Source organism: Gorilla gorilla, chromosome 7 (assembly GCF_029281585.2).
Source record: "Gorilla gorilla gorilla isolate KB3781 chromosome 7, NHGRI_mGorGor1-v2.1_pri, whole genome shotgun sequence".
Lineage (NCBI taxonomy): Eukaryota > Metazoa > Chordata > Mammalia > Primates > Hominidae > Gorilla > Gorilla gorilla.
In genome coordinates, this window is record NC_073231.2 from 7338312 (window position 1) to 7362243 (window position 23932).

At 40.5% G+C, this 23932-nt stretch overlaps 1 protein-coding gene across 2 annotated transcripts in view; it reads right to left on the reverse strand.

Annotated features, from left to right (window-relative positions):
- CSMD1 (CUB and Sushi multiple domains 1) overlaps window positions 1–23932 on the reverse strand; it is a 2071408-nt gene that overhangs the window by 39733 nt on the left and 2007743 nt on the right. For both annotated transcript variants that reach the window (XM_055349528.2, XM_055349527.2), the window contains exons 54-55: window positions 23375–23548; window positions 3236–3424 (exon numbers count right to left, since the gene is read on the reverse strand). In XM_055349528.2, coding sequence (XP_055205503.2) covers window positions 3236–3424; window positions 23375–23548 — 363 coding nt within the window. The remainder of the gene's footprint in view (window positions 1–3235; window positions 3425–23374; window positions 23549–23932) is intronic.

The window sequence follows — 23932 nt, forward strand, 5'->3', positions numbered from 1 at the left end:
ATATGCAAAAATAACTGATTTGAGACTACCAAGGAATTACTCAAAGGCGACTGATTTAGTATCCTAGAGTAATTCCATTTGGTAACAAGACACCCAGAAGGGTTATCAACCAGAGAGGTAGATTTGAACGCCTGGAAGCCATGGCCATCCCCCGAGTCATATCAGCCGTCACTTTCTGTCTTACATGGACATTGATTCATTGGAGAACCAGATTTTATCCACATAGAGTCCTTAAAAGAAGCCAGTGAGACCTGAAACAGTGAAATGCTGGATAAATGACCATTTCCAGGTGAAATAAAATTTATATTCTATTTAAATTTTAACCTTCAGTGAAACAATATCACAGCAAAATCAGACATGGAGCTCAGCTGCTCTAGAGAATGGAAAAGCAAAGGCACCCTGAGATCTTTGGATTCCCAAAGTGACGACAATTCCAACTGTTAATGACACCAAGCGGAGTGAACTGGCCAGCCCGGAAAAGGAGAGCCAGCTAAACCCCAGCTCCTGGAGACTTGAAGCACATCAGCATCAGTACAAAACCAAATGGAAGTCTCACACAAGCCAGGGGAGACATAAAAGAAATGTTCTGGGACAGACAAAAACAAAACTAAACCAATTTCTATGAAAAATTCCCATGTGTGAAGGCAAGGAAGATGAGAATGCAGACATAATTTGAAGACCGTAACACATTTATAGATGCATTTTTTGTTACATAAGGCTGAGAATTTTTTTGAAAGTTACCACTGTCGTTCTCCACAGGAATTAATTGAATTGTTGAAGTTAGAATTTGAGATGAGTTTCTGCGTAGATTAGAGGAATGTGAGGGAAACTCATTTGGATAAAAAAAAAATCTGCAACACTAACCCATTCTCAAAATACACTTCACAACGCTAAAACTGAAAAGGCAAGAGGCATTATCCCTTTTATTGTGTGTGTGGTAGATCCGGTTCATAATGTAAGTGCCATTTCCCTCCTCATTTCTATTTTTAATTTTTTAGAGATGGGGATTTGTTTGCTGGCCAGCCTGGAGTGCAGTGGTGCAATCGTAACTCCTGGCCTCAAGTGATCCTCCCACCACAGCCTCCCAATATGCTGGGACTATAGGCATGTGCCACCATGCCCCACTAGTTTTTATTTTATTTTTTGTAGAGATGGAGTCTGGCTAGGTTGTCCAAGTTGATCTAGAACTCCTGGCCTCAAGAGATCCACCTTCCCTGGCCTCCCAAAATGCTGGGATTACAGGTGTGAGTCACCGCACCTGACCTCCACTGTCTTTATGGATGTAAAATGCATAGGACAAAGCTCAGATTTTGATTTTAAAGGTTGCTTTCCTTCTGCCTAATTTCAAAAAGACTAAAGAGAGTAACACCTTTTCCTAAATCTTCAGACTACGATCTTAAGACATGATTCTCTTTTAGCTAACAGCCAATCTGATTTTTGTTTTTCAAGTGAAAGAAAATAAGACTTTGGCTATTTGGGTAAAGTGATATATTCTTACTAATCTTCACGGTCTAAAATACACTGACAATAAGGCTGTAAGAGGGGCCATAAGGATCGTCTATAATTTTCTCTGCCCAGAAGAGCATATCCATTTTCCAGAGCCATAGCCCTTCCCCTGATTTAAAGATTCAATTCACAAGCCAATTACTATCAGGATATGAGGTTTTTTTAAAAAAAAAAAAAGAAAGAAAGAAAAAAAGATTTAATAACAACTTTATTCATTTATTTATTTTTTATTTTTATTTAAGTTCTGGGATGCATGTGCAGGATGTGCAGGTTTGTTACGCAGGGAAATATGTGCCATGGTGGTTTGCTGCACCTATCAACCCATCACCTAGGTACTAAGCCCCACATGCATTAGCTATTTATCCTGATGCTCTCCCTCTCCCTGCCCTACTGACAGGCCTTAGTGAGTGTTGTTCCTCTCCCTGTGTCTATGTGTTCAGCTCCTACTTATAAGTGAGAATTTGTGGTGTTTGGTTTTCTGTTCCTGCATTAGTTTGCAGAGGATAATGGCTTCCAAGCTCCATCCATGTCTCTGCAAAGGACAGAATCTCATTCTTTTTTATGGCTGCATCATGTTCCACGGTGTGTATGTACCACATTTTCTTTATTCAGTGTTTTACTGATGGGCACTTGGGTTGATTCCATGTGTTGTTATTGTGAATAGTGCTGCAGTGACCACACGCATGCATGTATCATGGGATCTAAGTAAACTAAAGAGCTTCTGCACTGCAAAAGAAACTATCATCAGAGTGAACACACAACCAACAGAATGCATGAAAATTGTTGCAATCTATCCATCTGACAAAGGTCTAATATCCAGAATCTACAAGGAACTTAAACAAATTTACAAGAAAAAAACAACCCCATTAAAAAGTGGGCAAAGGATATGAACAGACACTTCTCAAAAGAAGACATTTAAGTGGCCAATAAACATATGAAAAAAGCTCAACATCACTGATAATAAGGGAAATGCAAATCAAAACTACAATGAGATACCATCTCATGCCTGTCAGAATGGCAATTATTAAAAAGTCAAGAAACAACAGATGCTGGCAAGGCTGTGGAGAAATAGGAATGCTTTTACACTGTTGGTGGAATGTAAATTAGTTGAATTATTTTGGAAGACAGTGTAGCGATTCCTCAAAGACCTAGAATAAGAAATACCACTTGACCCAGCAATCCCACTACTGGGTATATACCCAAAGGATATGAGGTTTTTATTGTAGTCACCATGGACTGTACCAGGAATGCTTGCAAAACCCAATCAGGTCTCATAGCACTCCCCTCTTTGGCCGTAGATGCCAGGTCAACAGACGGAAACTCCATACCAGAGCACTTCGCCCACCTGGGCTGAGCGAGAGTAAGACGCCTGGCGGGGAGGTCCTGGCTGCCGTGTCTGAGCTGTGTGGACCAGGCCTACCTGGTAGGCTGAGGCTGAAGTCAAGCCATGAGAAAAACCGATAAAGGCATCATTGTCCAAGTGGCATCCAATAACCTGGGTCATTTCTCCTGAGCATATCAGCATCCCCCGACCCCTCGAATTTGCTGAAGTTGTATTCGGTGATTTCTGGCCACTCTATCTACAGCTATCATAAAAACTCCTACAATTGGTGATGGAAGGACAGAAGGAATTAAAATTCAGTGCCTTTTAAATATACTTACAGAATTTTCTGCTGATAGTGCCCTTGCAGGGGTCTGTGCCCAGAAATCGGGAATAACCCTGACTTACCCAAACACTTGGGCAGGGATCGGTCCCATAAGCCATTTGCCATACAGGTCAAGGCTGAAGATCCCAGCAAGTAAAACCCCTTCTTGCAATGGTACAGGACACTCATTCCGTACTCAAAACTCTCAGGGAAGTTCTGTTGCCCGTGACGAATGGCATTTTCCACAAAGCCTGGATCGGAACAGTTCACCACTAGAAAATAAAACATTTCACACACCGTTTAGAAATAGCTAGAAATAACAACAAAAGAGATCAGAAATGAAGGCGAATTCCTTATCATTTTAGAAAGTTCAGAAACTGACAACATGATGGCTGAGGCTCATGAAATTCCACTCTCAAGATGAATTCTACTGACTGCTTTGGGCCACTCTTTTTCAAGAGGTGTCAAGAACTGGTCGACCATGATAGCAATTTTCACGTGAGGCTAATTTCCTCTATTTCCTAGTAACGTTTATTCAACGTAAATTCTGAAATTAGTTTCCTTGGTTAAGTTTTTGTGTTCTAATAATGGTCAAATAGAACTAGCTGAGGTTCGTTTAAATATTTTTACTCAAGTGTGGTGTTTTACAACAGTCTGCGGCACAGCAATTAATTACCCCCCAACACACATACACACCTACTTGCATTAGTGTTTTAATATGTGTGCCTAAAATAATTTTGCTCTACGTAGAACGCAACTAAAAATGACAATTATTCCATCAACACCTTATAGAAATGCAAATCAAGCCAGCCTCTGCTTTAGGCCTCTTCTCCTTTTAGAAACAGGCCTGTGGTGAGGCAGTCTTCTGCAGCATGCGGGACATGCTCTGGTTCCTCTGAAAGGCATTAGCCTGAATGCCTGTTGGCGTCTGCGAGGGAATTGGCGATGTGCTTTTGCAGGTGCAGAGGAAAAGAAAGAACTCTGATTACCTCATGCTTTGACCCACCCCACCAGTGAATGAGGCAGCTGTTCCAGAGGCCACAGTCTCTCCAGATATTTCTGGCTCAGAAAAGCACTGTGCAAATGAAACTCGGGCGGCCTCTGCACATCATGAGTCCCAGAAGCTGAAGGCAAACCCTGTACCCAAACTGTGCGTTTTATTTCTTCTCTATTCAAAAAAGGAAGGCAGAGGGCAGAATCAAGGCTTACAGTGTTCCCTTTTAGTGCAGTAGAATAATGTTCTGTGCTTCTTAAAACAACCCTGAGTTTACAGAAGAAAGTCTTGAGTTCTTTCGAATCAAAAAAGCCAAAACAAACAAAAAGCCATGTGTGAAGTTCGGGCAAATAATTTTTAAGGCATGTACATGCCCCTACAGGGCATGTATCTGCAATACAATTGTAACCAAATCTCTGAAATAGCAGGAATTACCTAATGTGAGAAATTCTAATTAACTTGAAAATGTGATTATTTTTATAACCTGGAAGACGCCCACATCGTCCCATTCTTACATCAAGCATAAGAGATGGAATCAGCTCCCCCATGCCATACTTTCATAAGGAGACGGACAGTCCCGGGCTGGAACACTAAAGATATTTTTGTGTTTATGTTTGTGCTTATGTTGCTCTTAGGAGACTGTCCAAAAATAATTTCAAACTGCGTTTCTAATCAAAGCAGAGAAAGCCACTTAGGAGAAATGAGTGGAAGACTTTGACTATCTCCCACTAGGATGCCCGAGAGAAACGAAATGGCCCCGGGATGCCAAAGGCCAGATTGAGCTGATGCCACCATTTCTCCTCCTCCTCCTCCTCCTCCATTTCCTCCTGCACCTCTGTGTCCTTTCTTCCTCCTCCTCTTCCTTCTCCTCCTCCTCCACCTCCTTGTCCTCTCCTCCTCCTTTTCTGCCTCCTCCTCCTCTTCTTCCATCCCTCTCTTCCTTCTCTTTCTCCTCCTCCTCCTTATCATTTTCATCTTCTCTGGCCCAGCCTCTCTTAAAGGTGCACTGGCAGAGATTTATTTATTGGTGCAGTAACAACAGGATCCAGTCACACCCTTCTCCCTGCAGGCAGAGAACCAAATGTTCTCCGAGTTCCACCACGGCTGGTGAAGGGGGATTTACAATATGTGAGTTTCATAACCTTGCTCTGAAACTAAGGACTAAAATTCTCTTTAAGGGTCACTCTTGCCATGGAAAGAGGTGCGTAGGAGACAATAAACCCCTCATTCTTGGAAATCATTTTGCAATCTTACATTGCATTAGAATTGCTTGGAGGATGTGTATTAAAATGCTAAGCCCTCAGTTCCTAACCTTTCCTTTACCTAGTTCACTACCCTTAAAATATTTTGAGCAGTAAAAAATGTTTGACAGCAATAAATATTCCTTGAGCCCCATGTGGGGAAACTGAGTGGATCCTTAAAATGGAAGAAGCATGGATACAAATACTCTAAATCTGCTCATGCACTTTTTCAGTCCTACATAGAGTTGCAGTCAGAAGTCTTTCTTTATGTTCCTTCCTATTTAATTCTGAGGCTCCAATAGGAGATACAGCTGCAACTATGTGCTGGAGGAAAAACAGGGCAGGAATAATTTATTTATTTATTTGTCCATGATAGAACTTCCATACCATTGTTGGAAATGGGTGTGTTTTACCGTACAGAGAAGAATTTATCTGCCAGAAGAGTTTGTTAGTAACCAACCAATCCACACAAGCACCTTTCCCATCTGTATTTGTTTTCTCATTTTCTATGTGAACAATTCCTATACAGGGATCTGGTGGAAAGAGGCTTATGTGAGTGACAGGTGAGCTATTGGTTTGTAAACTAGAAGGAGAAATGGCCAGTGAAGTTCATGGTGTGGAGATATGTCAGGCCCACCTGCAGCCACTCCAGACCTGGTTCATGACATGCTGATAAGTATAGGGTAATGTGTCAGAAAGAAAGAAAGAGGCTCACTCTAGACGGCTGCACCTCATCTTAACATCTTACTGCCTAATACACTAAGACTTGATTTCCAAGTGTGAAAACCTGACATGGAACCTGATTTTGTCAGCTGGGAGGAATGAGAACACTGATGTCTTATATACATTCAGCTCAGTGTGGATTTTGTCAGCTGGGAGGAATGAGAACATAATGTCTTACATACATTCAGCCCAGCAGGGAGAAGTTCAAATGAACACACAGGCTGTGTTCTGTGGGGAAAGCTGGGTATGTGGAAAGGTAAAAGAAGAAATTAATACCTGGATCAATAACAGGTCCAAAGTCACAATGACCATTGAACTAGAAATACATAAGAATCAGGACTCCTGAACACATGTCTGGTATAGCATAATAATAAGAGGCATCAGTATTCCTTGGTGACAGGAATTCCAGTTGCACCCCACCCCTTTTTCCTGGAGAGGACCAGCTGGAAATCTTAGCCCTCGATAGGATTCTAGAGGTGACATATTAAGCTATTTTCTCTACTCTATATACACTCCTTACTCAGAGATGTCTTCTTAAAGATGCTCAAGTTGACATACGAATACGGATAAGAGGCCAGGTGTGGTGGCTCACACCTGTAATCCCAGCACTTTGGGAGGCCAAGGTGGGAAGATCATTTGAGGTCAGGAGTTCGACACCAGCCTGGCCAACACGGTGAAACCCCATCTCTATTAAAAATACAAAAATTAGCCAGGCGTGGTGGCAGGGGCCTGTACATTCCAGCTACTCAGGAGGCTGAGGCAGGAGAATTGCTTGAACCCAGTATGCGGAAGCTGCAGTGAGCCGAGATCATGCCACTGCACTCCAGCCTGGGTGACAGAGCGAGACTCTGTCTCAAAAAACAAACAAAGAAACAAACGAAAAGCAAATATGGATAAACATAAGGTCCTATTGTTTATTCTCTTTCAAACTTTCTTGAGGATCATGGAGGTCCTTCCTATCCAGTAATGTCCCCATTCTCAGTTAAGTGAACGTACTGATCGCCTGATGAAGGAAGCATGAAAACACTGTGTTTTGAGATTTGATGGTGAATTATTTGAGCAGTTTTGCTAGCTCTATGACAGATCACTGTTCCCGTGGCATGCCTCACACCGTAGTAGGTCTCAGCAAAGCACCCGCACTCTGACCGCGGCCCCACCTCCAGGAGCTGCCCGGTCCTGCCATGTGCTCCCTAACCAGCTGTTTCCCTTTTAATTCCCTTTTTGGGGACAGGAAGCAAGGGGTGCTCCACATCCTCGCTTCTTTCCAGAACCCAAAGCAATGGCTGTGTTTTCCTGAAAATCTCCCCAATGACAGAGAAACGTGATAATTCCCATCCCAGGTTCCTTCTCCAGCTGTTGATCAATAGAAACGAAGCCACCTGTCTGCACACTGGTCTCTTCTAGGCAGTTTGGCTCTCAGATGAAGGGCAGTAACAGGGCATCACACAAGAGTCTGGTGTCCTCTCCATGGCACGGATGCTGGGCTCTTCGGGCAGACGACTCCTAACATAACTTTGCAGGATTCGTATCTATTCGATTCCAGCCTGTTATGTGATGAGGAAACACCGTGAACACTTCAACTGCTTTTTAATTAGATAATGTAATTCCAAGTTCCATCTGTTGTTCTCAGAAAAATTTTTCATAATCAGTTCTTATATTAAACAGAATCTATTTCTGATATATATATATGTATATATATATATATATATATATATTTTTTTTTTTTTTTTTTTGAGATGGAGTCTTGCTCTGTCTCCCAGGATGGAGTGCAGTGGCACAATCTCGGCTCATTGCAAGCTCCACCTGCTGGGTTCACGCCATTCTCCTGCCTCAGCCTCCCGAGTAGCTGGGACTACAGGCGCCTGCTACCATGCCTGGCTAATTTTTTGTATTTTTAGTAGAGACAGAGTTTCACTGTATTAGCCAGGATGGTCTCGATCTCCTGACCTCGTGATCCGCCTGCCTCAGCCTCCCAAAGTGCCGGGATTGCAGGTGTGAGCCACCTCGCCCAGCCTTTCTGTTGTGTATTTTTAACTTCATTTATTTATTCATTAAAATGTATTAGTTAATGATAATTATAGATAAGGCTTTACTTGAAGGCTCTGAGATGATTAGAGCAGAACCGTGGACTTCCACTTGTATATCCAAAATTTGGTAAAAAATTGTAAATCTAATCATAACCCAAAGTAAAGCACTTCCCAGTCTTTGGCATCAGCACTGTTTCCCACAAGCACAATAGTTTTTGAAGAAAGTATAAGCAACTATGATCGAGGTCGTGCCTTACTTCTTATTTTTGTAGAAGCTCTGCCTGGGGCCAAATTTGTTCTTATGTGTGTTTATTTTGAAAGGCAAACCATGGAAATAAAGCTTAGTTTTTAAATTTCAACATAATTATTACACAAAAAGGAAAAGTAAAATCGAAACTGTCAGATTAAACTTTAAAAGCTAAATGCTATGGGCTAAGCTTTTATGTGAAATTAAAAATTAATATTAAGCAAAATTGGCAGAAATACACTGTTATAGTATGAACTGGTAACTCCTGTTCCCTGAGCAAATAGAAAACTGTTAATTACTAAGAAAAAAAAATACCAACTTAGTGCAAGTTCTGTTTTTAAACGGCTGTGAGTGACATTCTGAGAATAAAAGGCAACTAACTTTCCATACATTTGGAGGTGCACTGAGAGACCATCCGTTTATGTCGCTGCCTCAAATCGGATTCACAGGAAATGTGTGATCCACGTCTGTCAAATTCCGCTCACTGGGGCAACCCTGAACAGCAGTGACTGGGAGCCGAGCAAACGCACAGGAGGGAGAGGCAGGATGCTGGGAGAAGCATGGGATTTAAAGAAACCTGTGCGTTGAGGCTATTTATTTACTTCGTTTTTTTCCCCCCGAGACCAAGTCTTGCTCTGTTGCCCAGGCTGGAGTGCAGTGGCATGATCTTGGCTCACTGCAACCTCCGCCTCCCTGGTTCAAGAGATTCTGCTGTCTCAGCCTCCTGAATAGCTGTGATTACAGGCATCCGCCACCATGCTCGGCTAATTTTTGTATTTTTAGTACAGACAGGGTTTCACCATATTGGTCAAGCTGGTCTTGAACTCCTGACCTCGTGATCCACCCACCTTGGGCTCCCAAAGTGCTGGGATTACAGGCATGAGCCACCGCGCCTGGCCTTATTCTTTTACTTCATGAGTGCTGGATGAACGGCCAGCGAAGATGAGCAAATAGAAGTTGTCAGAGACACATAGTGGTAATTTTGGGTCTAGGAAGTCAGGAATCCCAACAAGCCGAGCATCCCGTGCAAAGCACATGGGTTTGGAGGTAATAAACTTTTCAATCATCTATACCACCATCGACTTCAGATTCTGTTGGTGTTTTTTAACTCACACATATTTATGCGCGTATTTAATCCAACACGTTTGGCTACACATCACCCGGGCAAGAGGTTTACATACCCAACTTAAAAAATACATTGAAAATGTTTTAAAGTATAACTTCTTTAAGTTTGAATTTTAAGTTAACAGTTAACTCTGAACAGATACTGGAACAAATCAGACCTGAGCTTAAAATTTTGGCAGAGAAACCAATATTTTAAGATGATCATTGGCCTCAAAGCGACTCAAAATCAATATATGTCCCAATATTAACTGTGACACAATTTTAATGTCACAAAAATTGTGTACAGAATATAGAAACCTTAATTCTGTAAGCAGACTGGAAATATACCATGTTCAAAGCTTTATTTTGTTTTCAAAAAGAATCCTGTGACCCCATCATGCCTGTATCACTAGCTTCTGCCTAGTTCAGGAACACGCAAAACACATGATATTTCCACATATAAGTGAGGGAGGAGACTGGTGTGATACTGCTACACTGTTTCACCACGTGAGGGAGGAGACTGTGGTGTGATACAGCTACACTGTTTCACCACGTGAGGGAGGAGACTGTGGTGTGATACTGCTACACTGTTTCACCACGTGAGGGAGGAGACTGTGGTGTGATACTGCTACACTGTTTCACCACTTTCCTTACAAAGGTTCTATACAAAGTCACTAAATTACACAATGCATAGGCAATATATAGGCAATACTCCTTAGAGTTTTCTTCTGAAATTTTAGTTTTCTTAAAAAAAATCTTCAATGCAGTATAACTGATAAAGTTTAAAGGGCACTGTTCAAACAAACATTGTCAACTGATTGACATACAAGGAAGAAAGTCATAGGAGAGGGTGACTCAGCTTCACTCAAGGAGCTCAGTGGGAAATCAGGCAAGGCCTTAAGAAGTTGCTTTGTCCTAACAATAGCTGTCCAGAGCAACAGGTGGAGGGGTCTGGTACTTTCAATTTATTCTACAAGGAAACCAGAAATGTGCTCCAGGAGGCCCCAGTGGCTTCTGAACTGTTCCTTCTACATTCTTTGCACATTATGATCGAAAAGAAAGAAGGGAAGGGAAGGGGAGGGGAGGGAAGAAGGAGGGAAGGGAAGAGGGAGGGGAGGGAAGGGAAGAGGGAGGGGAGGGAAGGGAAGGGGAAGGGGAAGGGGAAGGGAAAGGGGAAGGGAAAGGGGAGGCGGAAGAGGAGAGAGGGAAGGAGGGAGAAAACTGTCTCCATGGAAGAAGGAAGGAAGGAAGGAAGGAAAGAAGGGAGGGAGGGACGGAGGGAGGGAGGGAGGGAGGGAGAAAACTCTCCATGGAAGAAGGGAGGAAGGGAAGGAGGGAGAGAGGAAGGAAGGAAGGAAGCAAGGAAGGAAGGGAGGGAAGGAGAAAACTTTCTCCATATTTTGCCATTTTTTAAAAACTTAAATCCTGTTTAAGTTTCTTTTTGGTGTTCATTCCTTTTCCTTCTTCTTTCTTAGTTTATTTTAAAGTGTATTAAAAACTTGATCATGAACAGAAAAAAAGTAAACAAGAAACTATGCTTTGTAATGTAAAAATAGCCAAGTAAATTCTTGGGCAGTCAGGAAAAGGCATAAAAATTAGTTCAATACATTTTTAAAAAGCACTCATAAAAAATTTTTTTGTAATATGATTATGTAATAATATGATTTTTTACAACTTTTCAATAGAATAAGTTACAGAAAGTTTAGAGTACAAAAATACAACTAACTATGCAATAGTCAGTATATTGCATACAATACATATTTCTGGATTTGTTCACTAACTGAAGGGACCAAAATTAAATTAAACAAGATTGCTGGCCACAGAGAAAACACAGTAACAACAATTTAAATAATGACTATTTTCAAATATGTGAAAGTTACATATTTTTATGTTTTATCAATAACTGATAACTAGGTTACAGCTATAGTTTTGGCTTTTAGGTGTGATAAAAGAAATACATTATAATTTATTGTAATTGAGAATTGTAATTGATTGCCTGACTTTCCTGCGATAATATAAACTTTGAAGAGGAAATTGAGATTCCCTGAGGACTCACTGTCTGCCAGGCACTTGGCCAAGCACTGGTTTATGTAGAGCTCTCAAAAGCCTATGAAGAGGGTACTGTGGCTACCACTTTCTTGATTCTTCATCTAAGAAAACTGCTGTTGTCCCAGGAAGTCGAGCATGAACTCTAAGACCTGCAGCTAGGACTAGGTGGTGTGGGTGCAAACACATATCAGATCAACCCCTAAGACTGTTTTCTCTACTCAGCAACACTCCCTCTAAGTCCTACACAGATATTAACATTTTCCCCAGTTCATTTATTTTTTATTTTTTTTGAGACAGAGTCTCACTCTGGTTCACCCAGGCTGGAGTGCAATGGCGCGATCTCAGCTCACTGCAAGCTACGCCTCCCGGGTTCACACCATTCTCCTGCCTCAGTCTCCCGAGTAGGTGGGACTACAGGTGCCCACCACCACGACCAGCTAATTTTTTGTATTTTTAGTAGAGACGGGTTTTCACTGTGTTAGCCAGGATGGTCTCGATCTCCCGACCTCATGATTCGCCTGCCTCAGCCTCCCAAAGTGCTGGGATTACAGGCATGAGCCACCGCGCCCGGCTCTCTAGTTCATTTTTTACCAAAGAAAATATGCCTAATGCAAAGGAAAAAGATTGCAGGAAATATTCATTTGGTGCAAAAGTAATTGCGGTTTTTGCCACAGCAATAGCAAAAACCGCAATTACTTTTGCATCGACCTAATAACACAAGGAAGTGGCATATGCAAATTCTCTACACAATGATATTTACATCTTGACTTCAGAGACTCTTGCAAGTACATTCCCTCTTAACTGATTTTAACTCAGCCCTAAGGCAAAGTTAGAACTAATTCTTAATGGTCTCTCCGACTATATTATTTCCAGGCTTTGGATATATTTTTCTAGCATATTTTACTGATAAAATAATAAATAGCTTATATTAAGGGCATTTAGCATTTGCAGGTCAAGAAGAAAGGCAAGTTAACTCTACGAGCTATTAAAATTTTAATTAAAGAGGCATTAATTTTATAAGGATAATTCTTGACATGAAAAATTCTTCATGATATATGATTACATAAAAAGGCAGGTTATAAAAGAGTCCATAGGAATTACATGTAAGCTTATGTGTGTATATATAATATATATAAATAAGAAATATATAAATATATAAAAAACAAATATATTTCTTTCTATATAACATATACATAAATATATATATAAGAAATATATAAAGAAGAATATTTCTATGTATATAAGAAATACAAAAAATGCAATAAAATCTACAATACCTTTTCTAAAAATCAAAGCTTATTCACTACTGTTTTGAAAGATGATTGATACAGTACTTCTTTTCGGATATAACTCACAATTTTTGCTGTAAGGAATGTACACTGCGTTATGAGAAATGAACACACGACTTTTAAGTTAACATAAAATCGGAGGATGAATGCCCCCATAAGAGGGGCCTTCCCTAAGCACAAGAGTGATGCGGGTTCATCACCGTTTCCCTCTGTGCCAGGGGACACACCCTGCCAGCGGCGCGCAAAAGGGCAGCTTCGGGGAGACTGGAGCCTCAGGGTCCCTGGGCTCACACGAACCTCCTGCTCTTGGCAAGCTCCTTCCCATCCACTTCCTTAAGCCCAAGAGGAGCTTTGTTAAGTCACATCACTGCAATTGGTTCATTTATGTTAAGTTCTGCCATACATGTGCAGGATGTGCAGGTTTGTTCCATAGGTAAATGTGTACCATAAGTTCTGCCATACATGTGCAGGATGTGCAGGTTTGTTCCATAGGTAAATGTGTACCATGGGGGTTGGCTGCACCTGTCAACCCATCACCTAGGTATTAAGCCCCGCATGCGTTAGCTATTTTTCCTAAAACCTATTTTCCCCAGTTCTTAAAATAACTATTTTAGCTATTTTAACATTAGCTTACATTTCCCTTCATTTTAAAATTTTACTATTTTAACATTGTGAGAATATGTTATTATATCCAATTTTTCATTAACACTTTAGTGCAACTAAACCCATAATGATTCTTTAGTGAAGTTTTTGTGGGTGTTTCCTTTTTGATTCCTCTACCCTAACAGAACATTCACTAACCCCATATTTTCTTAATTTTCTTTATGCTTACGTACATAAGCATATCTGGACACATGTTTTACATGTGTCTAAACACCCAATCCTATAAAATTATGACAAGAAAAGAAAAAATAATATCTTAATGTTTGCATGCAATACACAAATTATTAGACGAAGCAGGGAAACATTATGTGAATCATCCTGAAACGACGTGAGACCTGGGAAATCTAACTGGTCCCTCATTGAACTGGCTCAACTCTTAGACATACTGACACATAGTTTAGAATAGGGGACAAAGTTTCCAAGAAAGCTCCTCTAGGGAAATATGGGCCTCCAGGAGAGTAGGAAAATGTGATTCTCAAAATAAACCTGAAGATGCTTGTTTTCATTCCTTCTTATGACATCTTCAACTGTATAAATTATTTCATCCAGAAAGATACTACTACTAATAAAAGGGATACCTTCTTTTATTTATTTTTTAATCTTATATGCAAAGATAGTGTTACTGGGTTGAGTATAATGAATTTTCTTTAGTCTCCTAAATCTGAGTTTTCTAATTGATCACAAGCACTGCAGGGCTGGATAGAGCTGCATCCTGTGAAGGGTTGAACCTGAGAATAAGCAGCCTACCCAGGGTGAGGTGGATGTTGTAGAAATCTGTGTCTAATTCCGCCTCACAGTAGCACGGATTTACCTGGGGCTCTGCTTCAAAATTTGGGATGGGGTTTCTGTTTTGTACCATTAACTAAGTGCTGCACCAGGGTCACACCAATGAGTCCTCCAGATTACACACTTGAGAATCTTAGGAAGTAGTTGGGAAAAGAATGCAAAGACAACAGCACACTTACGTGAGACACAACAGCCTACAACTCTTGTGAGAATATTTTAAAAAGCACACACAGGAAGAATCAGACCCTATTGCAGCAAACAGCAAGAATCCCTGGCAATTTTGTTCAGCTGCTTTTTTTTAACTTGAGGTTTTTGAGTTTTATGCCACTTCTTCCAGAAGCTTCACCATCTTTATGAGTCTGTCCTCTTTGAAATATTGTTTTTTCCTGTTTTAATAACATGCATATAAATTCTGTGTACTAGATTGAATCTTAGTTCTGAAATAAAACAAAACAAAACAATATGGAATAATAAAAAACTAAAGCAGGCAGACAGCTAGGGATGATCCGGGCACTTCCAATCAATATGACATGCCAACGATGGTCCATTAACCTCCTCCTCCATCCCCTGCTTCATCAGATATATTTGAAAAAGCAGTTTTTAAAATTAAGTTTGTTTCTATTTTTCTACGAAAAGGCAAGAAGTTTAAAAAATAAAGGCTACATTAATCCTGAAGAGTTTAAGACGCATCAACGAATTTGTTTAAGCTGTGTAACAGACACGGTATCTAGTGGACCAGAGACAGTATGTGGGATACAGAGAATGATGAATAAATGTGAGGTGTTTTTCATTTCTTCTTCTCTTCCTTGGGATAAATTAGAAGAAAGTGGAACCTACATACAAAAAAAGCTTTTGATACTTAAAAGCCCACTCTTTTGAGTTCAGTTAATCTCTCATTCTGCAAGAACATGTTTTGTGTCAAATGGACAGACGCCACGGCAGATTGGGTGAGTCTTCCTAGCTAGCAAACTCCTCTGGTCGTCTGCATAGTTATCTACTTAAAGACACGAATAATTGTATTGATGGTGTCTAGCACATCATTTGGGATATAGTAGGTGCTCAACAAATGCAGCATTGCATGGCCTAGAAGGCTCTACGGTGATGGATACAGAACGTTCTGATACACCTAAGACGTGAAGACATAATTATGCTGTCCCCCTGTGTGGAGGTAACTGGGACAACATTTGTGGGCATTCATTCTCAATCGTTCCTTCAGTCATGCAATTTATTTTCTGTCACACAAGGAAGAGAAAAGAGTTTGATTAAAGCTGTTGAATCTTTCCTTAAGTCCTTGCAGCTGCATGAGCAAGAGGCTGACACTAATATCTGTCTTCCCATCGCCATTCCGGTCCTCATGGTTTCTTGTAGATGTGCGGATTTCATGTATTCCTCTGAGAACTGAATGAGTTAACGTGATTGTTTCAGCCATATTTAGCACAGTGTGCAATAAATACTTCATGTATAGCAAAGCCTCCTGGTGCTAGAGACAGTGGGACAAGATTTCATTCAGCACCGGTTGACACATTTCAGGGTATCCCCTAAACCCATCCCCCATTTTCCATAGCCCCTGACTTTACAAGTGAGACTCTCTACGAACCCATTATTACATAATAATACTATATAGACTATATGATCGACTTGCTAATTTTCAAGCTGACCAGACCACCCACATTATTGGTGAAAGCACGAGGTTTTGAGCAAAAAACTAGGGACACCTCTGTGAGCGATTCCATTCCTCCTCGCTCCTAAATAAGACACAATAGAAGCCTGCTTTCTGGGGAGAGTGAGAACAAAGGAACTTTGAGGATTTTGTTATCAATGTAAGATGCTCTCTACCCTGGAAGAGCGAGAAGCGATGATAATCCCCATATATTTGTTCAGAAGTATTCACCTACAGCACATGGGCCCAGAGCTATGCAAGGTATTGAGCAAATGAGATATTTTAAAACTTCGCATCTGTTAGGTGAGCTTATTGGTCAGAGGCACCGTCCCGTCCCGGGGAAGCGCAGAACTGCTCTGGTCTTCCTTTATCCACCGCCTTTCCCACATTTTAATGTGATCTTTTCCCTTCAGTTGTAGATTGCTTTCCATATGGTATATTAGCAATAGGAATTGACTGCTGCTGCAGATATACCAATTCAGATTAACTTGGGCTCATATCTTTTGGCAGCAAAGCCTTATACAATATACATGATCTAAAAGGTGATTTTCTTATTGTCTTGTCCTTCAACAGGCCAATTATTTCTAGGGTGTGGCATTAAGGGTATTTATTACTTTATGTACAAACTACATTAAGACACTCAATGTTCTTCCACTTAAAATCGCAATGCTAAAATAGTTCTTAATACACATGGCACTCTGATAAATTTAGAGTTTTAGGTTATATACATTATTTAAATTTCTGTAACAGGGTAAGGACTAAAACACACTAAATATACATCTACGAATGAAACTGTCACTGTTGGAGATTTTTTTGGCAATGCAATCAATTGGAAATAATAAAAAGTGCAAAAGTTTATGTTCATCAAAATGAAACCAGAATCATTTTCTAAAAGGCCAGATATGGCCTTATCCTAAGACTTTTGAAAAATCTCAGAGAAGAGAAAACATTTCTTTAAAAAACAACCTGGAATTTGAATTTTTTTAACAACAGACAAGGTTCAAAATTGCCATTTCCTTATGAGAAAACATTTTTGAAAGTAAAACTTGTGAATTAATTGATTAATGAAACATACCTTTTTTAAAAAAAAGCAAAAATGCGAGTGAATATGAGTCACTGAAGTATTCAAATGTTGTGAAAGTAATAGAGGCTCAGAAAAGAGTACTCTGTGTTTAAATACATAAATAGCATTTGGTCTATGGCTGTATTTCCCATCTGAGAACTTCAGGAGTCATGGACACTCACAGAGGGAAAATGGGGCTAAGTGTTTTTAATAAATTCCACCTATTACAAAGAGGCAGTGAGTACAAAAGTCACAGGAAATTTCGTTCAAGAAGGTGACTACACAGTGAAAACCCGAAGTTATTTCCTACTCTACTGTCAAGTATAGATGCTTAAAAATATGTTAAATCAGTATAAATATAACAGATTTAAATATTCCACATGAGAAACAACCAGCTTCTTAAAATTTTAGTGTGTATGTATAGCAATCCTTTCAATATTTCTCTTAATTACATTCACATGATTTAAAAGAAACACATGCATGAATAGTACATATGCATGCACACACAGACACATGCACACACATGAACACACATGCACACACATGAACACACACATGCACACATACATACACACATGCACACACATGCACACACACACACACACACGCCACACTCATTGCTGGGAGGTAGAGGAGTAGGGAAATGGGGACTGCTTATGGGCTTAGCGTTTTGTTTTGGGGTGATGAAACATCTGGGAACTAGACAGAGGTGATGGTTGCACAACATGGTCATGGCGAAAGTGCCCCTGAACTGCACACTTTAGAATGGTTAACTAGGTCTAGTTTGGTTTTGCTTTTTTTTTTTTTTTTTTTTTTTTTTTAATGAAGTCTCGCTCTGTCAGTCAGGCTGGAGCGCAGTGGCGTGATCTTGGCTCACTGCAACCTCCGCCTTCTGGATTCAAGCAATTCTCCTGCCTCAGCCTTCTGAGTAGCTGGGATTACAGGTGTGCATCACCACACCTGGCTAATTTTTTTTGTATTTTTAGTAGAGAGGGGGTTTCACCATGTTGGTCAGGCTGGTCTCGAACTCCTGACCTCGTGATCTGCCCACCTCGGCCTCCCAAAGTGCTGTGACTATAGGCGTGAGCCATCATGCCCAGCAAACTAGGTCTAGTTTTATGCCATCTGATTTTCTTTTGAGATGGGGTCTTGCTCTGTTGCCCAGGCTGGAAGTGCCGTGTCTTGGCTCACTGTAGCCTTGACCTCCCAGGCTCAAGGGATCCTCCCTTCTCAGCCTCCTAGGTAGCTGGAACTACAGGCATGTACCTACCATCACACCTGGCTAATTTTTGTATTTTTTGTAGAGACTGAGTTTTACTATGCTGCCCAGGCTGGTCTCAAACTCCTGGACTCAAGTGATCTCCCTGCCTCAGCCTCCCAAAGTGCTGGGACTAAAAGCTTGAGTCACTGTGCCTGGATCAATTTTATCTCAAGAATAAAATAAACACTGAAAGAAAGGATTGTCCAATATCATGTGCTGGAGCTTCATCTAGTACTTGTGAATCCCAAAGCAGATTTTTTTACTCATTAAAAACTGCTTCCCTTTATATACACTTATGTGAACTTTTACGTGCATTCTAAAACTAAAAACAATGTAGAAAGGCCACTTCTACTTAGTGAAGTCCTTTTAAATTGGAGACACTTTTCCAAAATTTGAAGCAACAAATGGGTGTAGACTACCTGTCTGGGTTTTCTAAATCATACCCCTTGTTGAAGGTAAGGTTATATTTTCCTCCTTCAATGCATTTATTGCCAATATCCTGTTAACTGCAGCAGAGGGGGCTACTGTCTGCCCCTGTCCGACATCACTTTCCTGATCCTATTACAAAAGAGGAGTGTCGGGGCACTGAGGCAGAGGCAAACCACAGCCCAAATCTCAGCGTCTCCCAGTTGCCAACTGGATATACTTTAAAAATATTTTTTAGGAAGTCGGCTTCCAATTATTTGAGAAGGATCCATCTTTTTTTCATCAAAAGCAAGAATAAAGCTGAATTTTCATTAAAATGAAGGAAGTACTCAGAGGTCTCCCAGGACGTAAAGATCTAATCCTCTAGTGCAAAATACAAAGGGAAGCTTTTGGTTTTGTTTCTAATGTTTTAAAAGACGAGCGTGGCTAAAGTTTTAGGACGTAGACTGAGTGCCACAATGAAGACAGCTCCCGTCTCAGCCCTTATGACTTCACTCTGGCCCGGAGTTACTCCCCTGCACTGAAGAAAGCAGACAAGGCTCGTGATGTTATCGTCAACGGTTGTTCTGAAAGTAAGAAAACAGGCTGGGTGCGGTGGCTCACTCCTGTAATCCCAGCACTTTGGTGAGGTCAGGAATTCAAGACCAGCCTGACCCACATGGTGAAACCCCATCCCTACTAAAAAAAAGAAAAAAGAAAAAAAAAAATATTAGCCGGGCATGGTGGCATAATCCCAGCTACTTGAGAGGTTGAGGCAGTAGAATCACTTGAACCCTGAAGGCGGAAGTTGCAGTGAGCTGAGATGGCGCCATTGCACTCCAGCCTGGGCAACAGAGCAAAACTCCATCTCAAAAAAAAAAAAAAAAAAAAAAAAAAAGCAAGAAGAAGAAAGAAAGTAAGTAAACAGCATTCATACAACCAAAGAAGTAGCCTAAGTAGTTGACCTCGTCTGTACTGATTGCTGATGGTCATTTTGGGTCATTCTGCGAGGCATACAATTAAAGGGAATTGATGGATGAGCATTTTCAGAGTAACATTGCCTTGCAGTGAGTGGATTCTTTCCCCACACACAGAAGTGTGCACCTGCTGTTGTTGCTGTTGTGGTGCGGACGCAGGTGCTGATGTCATGCGGACAACTCAGCCGGGCAGTGGAAAGTTCCCAAAACGAGCACCAGTTCCCTACACGCCATCGTGCCCACTCACGTGATACCACTGCCATGTTTTACAGAGGAAAACGGATGCTTTTTGACTAAAAGACTAAAAGTTTTATGAAAAACAACTCATATGTGGTAAATGCAGAAATTAAAGCCATCAATGTTTTATCTTTATATGGAAAGTGGGTATAGCTACATAGAAACACACAGTAAAGTTTTTACAGGATCAATTAATTAAAAAATCTAATTCAGAAAATTATTTATAGACATCTTTATCATTCAATTTTTAATTTTTTTATTTGGGTTAGAAACATAGAAGCCCTTCCTGATAATGTTCCTTTGTAATTTAATAAATTACCATATGAAAACCAATATGTCTTGAATATCCATAGGTTAAAAAAAGAATAGCAAAACTCTATTTAAATCTCAGACTTTATACAAAAATTAACACAAAATGGATCACAGACTTTAAAACATATCAAATGCAAAGTGATAGAAAAAATAGAGGAACACTTCAAGATCTAGGTCTTGACAGAGTTCTTAGACTTGACATCAACACCATGACCCAGAAAAAGAAAAGACGATGAATTTAAAACTTCTGCTGCTCAAAGGACCCTGTGAAGAGGATGAAAGTCAGACGACAGACTGGGAAAAATTTTGCGAATCATATACCTGACAAATGAATATTACACAGAATAAAGAACTCTTGAAACTCAGTCTTAAAAAGCAAACAAAAAAATCCAAACAATTCCATTAGGATGTGAGCAAAAGGCATGAACAGACATTTCACTGAAGAGTACAGATGGGAATAATCACCAGATAAGGTACTCACGTCGTTAGCCATCAGGAAATTGCAAGTGAACACCACAGAAAGCTATCACCACACATCTATCAAGAAAGCTAAAATAAGACAGAGTGACCGCACCGAATGCTGGAGAGGATGTAGAGAAACTTCATCGCCCACACATGTTCGGTAGGGATGACAAATAGTACCGCCATGCTGGAAAAATGCTTGGCAGTTTCTTATAAGACTAAACTTGCAAATACCATATGTCCCAGTACCATTTACACTCTTGGGCATTTTTCCCAGAAAAATGAAAACTTATAACCACACAAAATCCTGTTCATAACAGCTCGTAGCAGCATTGTTTGTCACAGCAAAGTCTGGAATCAACCCAGACGTCCTTCAATGGGTAAATGGTGAAAAAAACTGTTACATCTGTACCATGAAATTCTACTACACAGGAAAAAGGGACTGAATTATTGACACAGGCCACAACTTGGATGAATCTCTAGAAAATTATGTTGAATGAAAAGGCCCATCTCAGAAGGCTGCACACCACATGATTTCATTCATTTATATACCATTCTTGAAGGGAGAAGGTCAGAGAAGTGGAGACCAGGTTAGTGGATGCCATGAATTAAGAATGAGGTTGGGATGCGTGGGTGTGTTTATAAGGGGAGTAAGGGGGATTCTTGTGATAATGGACATTCTCCATCTTGACCACCTCAACATCCATATGCTGGTTGGTCTAATACCCTCTAAGTTTGCAAGATTCTACCAGTGGGTGAAAGTGGGTAGGGACAAAAAGGACCTCTCTGTATTATACCTAGTGCCTGCCTGGGAATCTACAGTTATCTCAAAATGAAACATTTTATTATGAATGTATTTACTCATTCAACGGAGAAAAGGAGGACTTTAATAGGAAAAAGGAGAGAGAACTGATGACATTTTATCCTAACAAAAAAATAACATGCTGAACATATGACATATTTTACATATTCCATATAAACATGTAATTTAGTAATTTACCATATTAAAACACAATGTTAACATATTTGAGCTGAAATATTTTTTAAAATGAGAGATTACAAATTACATGAGCTTCTTATCAGGAGGATCACCTCCAAGACCGCCAATGTTAGATTTTCACTGAGACAATGCTGTTACTAAGTAAAGAAATGAAGCATATTGCTAACGGACACACACACGATTGTGAGGAGCTGACGGCGGGGTGAGGGATGTTTGACTCTGGAAGTATCAGGCCTGGGCAGTAAACTCAGCTCTGCTCCCTATGGAGTCCTGTGGCCTCCACACAGAGTCACCGCTAGCTCTCTTGAGCTCCAGAGCATATTTTGCTAGGCCCTGCTCCATACTTCCTAAAACACCACTGCACAGTTGTCAGTCATAAGAGTTCAACTGCCAAAAAGATTGAATTATGCTAGAATGAGTACACAGCAGTGTTTTGCATCTCCTCTTATTTCTCGTGATTGTGAAACTAAAGTGAAAGAGATCATTTCAACCCTAATTCTGCACATCAGATATTTCCCATGTAATTATTAAAGGAAAAAACAAACACAAATACAATGAAAGAAGAAGAAAAGTTGTAGTTCAGGTGAAATCGGTAACCATGTTCCTCTCTCCGTTTTTATTTTTGGAGGGAGACCATGTTTGGATAAAATGAAAGCTGTGATTGAAGCAAGCTCACCCTTGTGCACCTGGGGCTGACCAATGTCCCTGGGCTTCTTAAGCGGGGTTGGTTCCCTCCTCTGGTCAGGGGCTGGGGCTCGGCGGAGGCAGGGGCACTGGCTTCACCCCCTCACCCTGGTTTCCTTTGCATTCTGCACTGTGGTTAGTTGAGTGAACCGGGTTTCATCAGTGTGTTGGTCAAAACCCAAACATTCTGATCCTGATAGTACTAGTATTTTAGGGGGAAACAGAGGTAGGAGTCTGTACTTAGCCTTTGAGCTTACGCCAAGCCCTCCAATTTAGACCTGAGCCAGAACTCTGCAGCTGAGTAGCCAACTTCTATACAACGTCTAATCATTTTTTAAATGACTTGGGTTCCCACTCTGCTATCAGGTTATTTGAAGATAGCTCCCATGGGAGCCCTAGGATAAGAGAGGTTCTTGTCAGAGAAAGAGACATTGATAAGCTCCTGGCTTTAATTTCATCTTAATACCATAAAAAATACTTGTCCTTCACACTAAAGTACAAGGCACCATCAATAAGAGCGATGTTGTAATGGAAAGTAATTGAAATGAAATCTTAAACATCATGAGCTCAAACATCTAGAAATGCAAAAAGAACACAATTTTCTTGGAAACTCAGATTTAGCCGAGGTCTCTGTGACTATGTTTAAAGAAATGAATCAAAAAATAAATAATTGAAAATTTAAAACAGTAGGAACTTCGTAAAGACAGTCATAAAATTAGAAGCATAATGGCCCCCAAATGCTAACTATACAGGGTAGAAATAAATGTATAAATACATGAATAAAAAGAGAAATAGAAGATGAGTTATCTTTAAGGGAGATAATTCTAGATTTTCGTGATTGAACATCTGGCCACGAGACAGGAAAAAGCCATGGAGAGCTTTGTGCTTACTCTCAGAAATGCTTTCACACCTGAATGGCGAGAGTTTGCAGAACTCTTTATGCATTACCCTTGATTCACGGAGACAGGCTCTTTGGTGTTACTGGGCAGCCTAGAACACTCTCAGAGCAAAGGGCTCATTCCTGGATGCTTTTCCTACCTCGACACGTGGGCAGAGGGCTACTCCACTGGCCGTTGCTCCGACACTGGGCTCGAGACACGCCCTGCAGCAAATAGCCCGTGTTGCAGGTGAAATTCACGACGTCATTCAGGTTGAACTCACTGCCATTAGTAAATCCGTGGGCAGGGTTTCCAGGGTGACCACATGTGATGGCTGTAGAGAGACAGGTCAACGTCATTGTTAAATATTGAACAGGTCATCACTTTCCCTTGGGATTATTAATAAGAAACATGCAGGCATACTAATGGTATGGACTGAAGGTTTTCCACTAACCAGGCAGCTTACAGATGGTATTTATATTCAGAAGGGAATATTGGGAGCTAGAACCACAGGCTGACCCTACAGGCTTTTAATATAATTGTGGAAAATAACAAACACCTGCCAAACACGCTTTCTTCACCATCATAATTATTATCTCTCTTGAATCATGACAGAATACCAAATGATTTAAAAACGAAGCAGTGAAAAACAAGAGATGCTAAAAATTCTGGTATTAATCATGAGTTTTGGACATTTTCTCCAGACGCACCAGCTGAC